The sequence below is a fragment of the Hippocampus guttulatus genome, chromosome 23 (genome assembly GCF_054856545.1).
Source record: "Hippocampus guttulatus isolate MCC_2025c chromosome 23, RoL_Hgut_1.0, whole genome shotgun sequence".
In the NCBI taxonomy this organism is placed as follows: Eukaryota; Metazoa; Chordata; class Actinopteri; order Syngnathiformes; family Syngnathidae; genus Hippocampus; species Hippocampus guttulatus.
The window spans coordinates 3,310,814-3,317,788 of NC_141283.1; the positions used below are offsets into that span (position 1 = coordinate 3,310,814).

The following is a 6,975-nucleotide window of genomic DNA, read 5'->3' on the forward strand; positions in this document are numbered from 1 at the left end:
CACATCAGGGTGAGAGCATTTCCTGCGTTGCCAAACATGGGCAATAGTTGACCACTTATTGCCGCCAGAGGGCAGCAGAGGAGCGATTTAGTTCATCTCGCGCGCTGTATTGCTTCACTTCTCTCATAAATTCAACGAGTGTATTAGTCCTGAGTTCTTGACAGCGGGTATAATTTGAACACCTGCCATCAACGTAATGAACATCAACACATGTCATGATTTATCGGCAAGCTGCTGAAAGGCGGTGCAAGTGGCAATTACGACAACAAAAAACGAAGAATACGTCAATCATCGCTACAAGCTGCAACGTAAAGTACACAAGATTAAATGATGATATTTCGGGAAGGTAAAAGCCAGCCAAAGAAATCAGTTTGACAGGGGACTGTCACCGTCGTCATGGCAACGTGCTGTTTCTGGTTGGGTCTCGCACTAAAATGCTTCCGGGTGAGAAACAAGGCCATTGACGTTGGTCGCACAGGTACATGTACATGGTGCTTCCTTAAATTGTGTCCGAGTGGAAACTGGGAACACCCGTTTTTTTATCCCTTCACCCCGCGCCTTCTCCCCACACGCACACCAATAAAGCAAATTAAGAGTTTTTTTGGGAAAAAAGAACATTAGCCCTTTGAGCGAGCACGTCGATTTGTACAAGAAGCTGCCAACATGTTAATGTTAAGTGGGGAAAGTACGTGATAAGCCGAAGTCTTGATGGTAAGTTTGCGACTTCAATCACACTGACGACACACAAACGCGTTTTCTAGCTGTCGACATGATGATATGTGATCGTTTGCAGTATTTAAATGGTACGTGTCACAATGACAACTTGAAAAAAGTATGTTGATGCGTTTTAGCTTTTCAGGAATTTTATTACCAAAGGAGACGGAGAATCACGTGTACATAATTAGCCACACATTTCCCAGCCTTCTTAAACCGTGGCCACAAATTAGCATTTTGTGCGCACCTGATATCTATATTGTGTCTTCAATTTTAATTCATCTAACTCGTAGATATTTCATTACTGGTTCCTTGAATCAAATACCATAATTTGATTTGTGTGAATACGGTGCCGCCTTAAACTACGAGGTCAATTCATTCCTTGATGTATTTTAAATAATCTTTCCCCATTGAACTGATTGGAAATCCCATTCATCAGTCACGCCCAAAAATTGCGATGTTTTATGAATAAGTATAAATAATACTGTGATTTTTACTTGGATAAACACATCGGAATAATCTGATTCAATACGGTGTAAAGAATGAAGCAGTTTGTGCTTAATTAATTGGTTGTGCATTCTTTTGTTGCGTGCGATTCGATCACTAGGGGGCAGTAAAATGCAATCATGAATACATCAATATAAACTACGAAGACCTCCACAACTAATATATGTAGGGCGATACAATATATCGAAAAAAGGTTAAGGACAGCTCATTTCACGAAAATATCGTAAATCAATTCACTCGTTTCTTCCGGTAGCACTGTACACTTGTTTTAATACATCATGTTAACGACATGTGGTAGCGGGCAATTTGACTTGTCAAGATTTCTCATCTTGACAAGTCAAATTGTCCCGTTCCATTGGCAGATGGGTCATTTGGCTTAAATCAAGTACTGTAATATATTCCTCACACACACACACACACACACACACACAGAAAATGCCCTTGTTTAATGCAATTTGTCCTCAAAGACAAACCCCCAAATAATGTTCATACTTGTACTTTCTCAATCATTGGCAATGAAAGACTCCTCCCTGCAGATGTCGTCGTCGTCGTCGTCATTGTGGTCTCGGCCTTGCGCAGTCTCTTGTGCAGAAATGCCGGACAGAAAGTGTCCAGGTAGGCATCCTTGAAGCCCGAGTGGCAGAAGCAATACACCAGTGGGTCCAGCAGACAGTCCATGAAAGACAGTACCATGAGCGTGTCGTAGACCTGAACCACCACGTCCTCGGCCTCCTGCCATCTTCTCAGACGCATGACTAGCAACACCGCTCGGGCGATTGCGCACGGTAGGAAGCAGACGGAGAAGATGACCGCCACCGACATCACCACGCACATGGCTCGCCTCAGTTTGGCTTTTTCCCCCACCGTCTTCTTCTTGAGCCGATGGACGATGCGCACTGTGCAGTAGAGCAGGATGATGAAGGGGATGAGGATTTGCGAGAAGAACACCACCTACAGTCGAGAGGAACCATCAGGAAAACACGGATTGGACTTCAGACTGTACAGCAGAGTCACAACCGAGGTGTCTGAGGTGAGGCATTTATTTTTGTAGTGGATGATACACTCGGGGTGGAGGGTTGCGGGGGGGGGTAAGATGTTTATTTGTAGCGTTGATTTATAATTGTAGCGATTGTGTTTATGAGAACGCGTTTCGGCTCAATACCTCCCTGAAGGTGTCGGTGACATCGTGGTAAATGGTCTCAACGTCTCGACCGTGGCTGTTGCAGCACTCAAAGGTTTTGAGCATGGTCGGGATGGTCAGGGGCAACAGGAGCAGCCAGATCACCACCGAGATTTCTGGAGATTTCTTCAGGACCTTGACCGATCCGCAAAAAAGAGTCGATTTTACCCTGTAACCTGATAACATGATAAGCCGTCCACTGTAGTAACCGCCGTCCCCGAAAGAATACCTTGACAAAGTTCCTCCGCCCGAGGTGCACCACGTTGAAGTAGCGGTCCAGCGACAGGGTGACTAAAAAGGCAATGCTGGCGCCGCGGTTAAGGAAAAGCATGAAGAGCATGGCCTTGCACATCCAGGTGTTGGGACTGCGCCTCTGGCCCAATTGGTAGCTGTAGGCCTTGGCGGGAAGGCACGCCACCAGCAGGAAGTCGGCAACCACAATGTTGAATAGAAACACGCTCTTGTTCTTCCAGAACTTGAACCTCCATGCGCGGAAAGGAAGAAGAAGAAAGAGAATCCCAATCAATCAAAATGAATTTCTAATTCATTCCCAAGTATTAGCCTTTATTTTTCTGCAGTTGGAAAAAAAAAGTCTCTTTAAAAGGTGGTTTTAATTTGAGGCGAAGCGTTTTTTTTTTTTTGATGTCGCGGATGCCATTTGGAAATAGCAGGTGTTAATTTGAGGTGAGATGTTTGAAAAAACATTTTTTGATATTGTGGATGGCATTTGGAAATAGCAGGTGTTAATTTGAAGCAGGCGGCCCGGTAGTCCAGTGGTTAGCACGTCGACTTCACAGTGCAGAGGTACCGGGTTCAATTCCAGCTCCGGCCTCCCTGTGTGGAGTTTGCATGTTCTCCCCGGGCCTGTGTGGGTTTTTTCCGGGTACTCCGGTTTCCTCCCACATTCCAAAAACATGCATGGCAGGCTGATTGAACGCTCTAAATTGTCCCTAGGTGTGAATGTGAGCGTGGATGGTTGTTCGTCTCTGTGTGCCCTGCGATTGGCTGGCAAAGACAGCCGAAGACAGCTGGGATAGGCTCCAGCACCCCCCGCGACCCTAGTGAGGATCAAGCGGTTCGGAAAATGAAATGAATGATAATTTGAAGCAAGGTTTTTAAAAAAAAAAGTTTTTATTTATTTTTTGATGTTGCAAAAGGCATTCGGAATTAGCAGGTGTTAATTTGAAGCAATGTTTTAAAAAAAAAGTTTTTATTTTTTTGATGTTGCAAAAGGCATTTGGAAATAGCAGGTGTTAATTTAAGATGAGGTGTTTTTTATTAAAAAAAAATTTTCGATGTTGCGGATGGCATTTGGAAATAGCAGGTGTTTATTTGAGGTGCGGTGTTTCTTGGTTCTTATGGATGACATAAAAAGGATATGTTTGTTTGAAGCCCTGCGTTTATTTGATGTAGTGCACACTTGGCTGACAATTATAAATTTTATTTTTTTTGTGATGTGAGGCATTTATCTGTTGTCGTGGATGATGCACTAGAAAAACAGATGTCTATTTGAAGTCAGGCATTTATTTGTTTTCTTGTATGACACGCGTCGGAGAAAAAAAAGCCAGGGTCGATTCGAGGTGAGGTATTTCTTCCAGCGATAACGCAACAAAGGGTGTTTAATCACAGTTAGTAGTAGAGGACGCACGTGGGAAAATGTATTTGTCTGATCGATTTTGACATTTGTCGTCGTGAATGATGCACTTAAAAAAAGTGTACTTGCGGTCAGGCATTTATTTTCATGGATGACACATGGGGAGAACGTCTCAAATTGAGGTGAGGTGTTTGTTGTAGTACATAATTATAGTATATCATTTATTCAAAGTGAGGCATGTTTATTTGTTTTTGTGGCTGACAGTGGAAAAAACAAGTGTCCATTTGAGGTGAGGCATTTTCGATGCCGGTTAACAAATAACAAGGTGTTTGTTAGAAGTGAGCTTTTTATTGTTCTGAGGGGAGGAATCAACTTTTTTTTTTTTTTTTTTTGTGAGTGATGGGAGTTACCTGAAGATGAAGATGTAGAGGACGGACAGGTTGAGAGGCAGGCCGAGGGCAAACTGTCCCGCGACGATCCCGGAGAGGACGTTGTACGTCACGGCGTTGGTAACGTTGCAGTGGTCCAACTTGCTGTCCACGGCCGAAGCGTTGGTTCGCATCGTCCTCCCCCGTCCGTCCCCGCCGCTGGTTCTCGTCAAATTGCACGGCGTCCTTCTTACGAGTCGGGTCAAGTTTGAGTCACATTCCGAGGAAGCGCTCGGTTAGTAAATGCCGCGCTCAAAGGTGATGAATGCAGCCAGACAAATGAGTGACTGCATAAGAGCCAAGCCGTCCTCTCCTCACCCCCCCCCCCCCACCCCCGCCCCCACGAAAAGAGGCTGAGTGAGCGAAGGCGCTTCACGTTTGGAGGTGTGGTTTCAAGTCAGGCCTCCTCTGACTCTGCATTCTCTCGGCTTGGCTCTCGGTTTTTTTTTCCACACATTCAAACTCCCACTGGTATGAACGGATGCGTCACAAGTCGACCACGTTTTCCCGAACTCTTTACTAAAAAGAGCTGTGAAATTCCTCAGGTGGTCAGGAAAGACAATCACTCATGTCTGCACATGTCCCGCTTTGTGGAAGCCCACCAACACATCCACGGTTCCTCTAGATCAGGGGGCGTCAAACTCATTTCACATTGTGGGCCACATACGATCTCGGTAGCGGTCAAGTGGGCCAGACCATTAAAATTCTACCATACTCTGCTATAAATAACCAAAATAATGTATTTCCGTTGTTTTGGTCTAAAGAAGCACAAGAACATTAGGAAAATGTTGAAATTTAATCAACAGATCTTTTACAAAACATGTCATGAAGCTCCTTCGATTTCCTTCGACAAATGTGCAATTGACTTTTATCATTCACATATATGCATTGCAACCGATCCCACTGATTGTACAAACTTGAACAAGTAATTGATATTGAAAAATACAGTATAGAAATGCACTTATAATATTAAACGAGATTTATAAAGAAAGGAATGTTTAAACCATTTGCACACGTGCATATAAAATCTAAATGTAATCCCTGCCTACACCTTACAAAATAAAGAGAGTGGTATTAAATGTGTTATGAATAAAATATTCACATGTCCTTGATAGCGTCTGCTGTGTCGGTCTGTCTCAGGGACAGACTGAGGCCGCTGTTGTCTTCTTCTCTGATCAAAACAATGTTGTCTTTTACTCTGATTAAAACAGTGCGTCCCCCTAGCGGATTTTCCATGAATTGCACCATATTAAAAATATTCATTCCGTGTCTTTTATGCATTTCTTCACTTTTAAATTATCCTGCGGGCCTGATCAAACCTCCTTGCGGGCCGGTTCCGACCCGCGGGTCGTATGTTTGACACCCCTGCTCTAGCTCTTGTCTTTATTTGAGGTGAGGCCTGCATTTGCTGCTGTTGAAAGCGTTTATTCTTTCTGGCGGATCACTGACTTGATAAAAATCGGTGCTTCTTTGGTGAGAGGTGTTTATTTGTTGCGGTGGAGGATGACTTCAAGTGAGGTGTCTGTTGATACTTGAAGCGGGGAGTTTGTCATCGTTGCGGTCATCGGCTTTGTTTGGAGTGAGGCATTTATTAGTCGTCGTAGATGACACATTTTGGACTGATCTGAGGTGTCTGTTTGAAGCGAGGTGTTTATTTGTTGGAGTGGATGGCATGATTGAAACAAGCAGGCATTTATTTGTCAAACTCATGTTTTTTATTTGAGGTGAGGTAATTTGCTGTTGTGGAAGACACTCTTGAAATAATTTCTTCAATGTGAGGCATTAGTTTTTGTTTGTGTCAGGCATGATTTTAGTGTCATTTTTTTTTTTTATTGATGTGAGGTGAGGCGTTTATTTGTTGTAGTGCACTTTGAACAAAGGAGCAATTTGTTCGGAGGTGTTTATTTGTATTCGACACAGTTTGTGGATTTTCATTAGGTTGCGGCATTTTATGAGCTGCTGTGGAATCTGACACGTGGGAGAAACCATCCATTTTTGAACATTTGACCTGAGGTATTTTTTTGTTGGAGTGGATTAAAAAACGTACAATTATTTTCACTTGAAACAAAGAATGACGGAGGCCCTTGAGGAAAAAAAGACGTCTATTGGAGATGCGGCACATATTTGATTATAGCGGGTGTTCTCGAGGTATGAAGCGAAGCTCTTTGCTGAAGTATCCCCCCTGTCTGATTAAAGCCTCAGATGGCAATCATTTATTAGCCGGTGAGTCGCTCTGCTTCACAGGCATTTTGTCAAATTGCCGTGGCGACAAGAACAGTTTGAAGATGGCGCAGATTAACGCATTCACGGGAGCAGGAAGTCGTTTGCCTTGCGGCTTCCTCCCACGTACGTGCCGCTCACAAACCTTGTTTTACAATCTCATCTATTCTTCTTCCTGCTTGAGGGCCGCGCCGCGAGATCGGTTAGCGATGAAGATTGGCCGCGAGAAACTGGTCACTTCTGTTCGGGGGGAAAACCCCCCCCCAAAAAAACGCTTATCTTTCCAAAGTTATCAACCTTCAATTCGCGTGCTGCGACACATCCCGCCTGTC

At 43.9% G+C, this 6,975-nt stretch overlaps 1 protein-coding gene across 1 annotated transcript; it reads right to left on the minus strand.

The window, feature by feature from the left end:
• Positions 1-1,652: 1,652 nt before the first annotated feature.
• LOC147185752 (12-(S)-hydroxy-5,8,10,14-eicosatetraenoic acid receptor-like) lies at positions 1,653-4,710 on the minus strand. The gene is made up of 4 exons (XM_086104156.1): positions 4,406-4,710; positions 2,631-2,883; positions 2,384-2,536; positions 1,653-2,172 (listed from the first exon to the last, which is right to left on the minus strand). The coding sequence occupies exons 1-4, from the start codon at positions 4,555-4,557 to the stop codon at positions 1,708-1,710; spliced, it is 1,023 nt and encodes a 340-aa protein (XP_085960282.1). The 5' UTR covers positions 4,558-4,710; the 3' UTR covers positions 1,653-1,707.
• Positions 4,711-6,975: the final 2,265 nt, after the last annotated feature.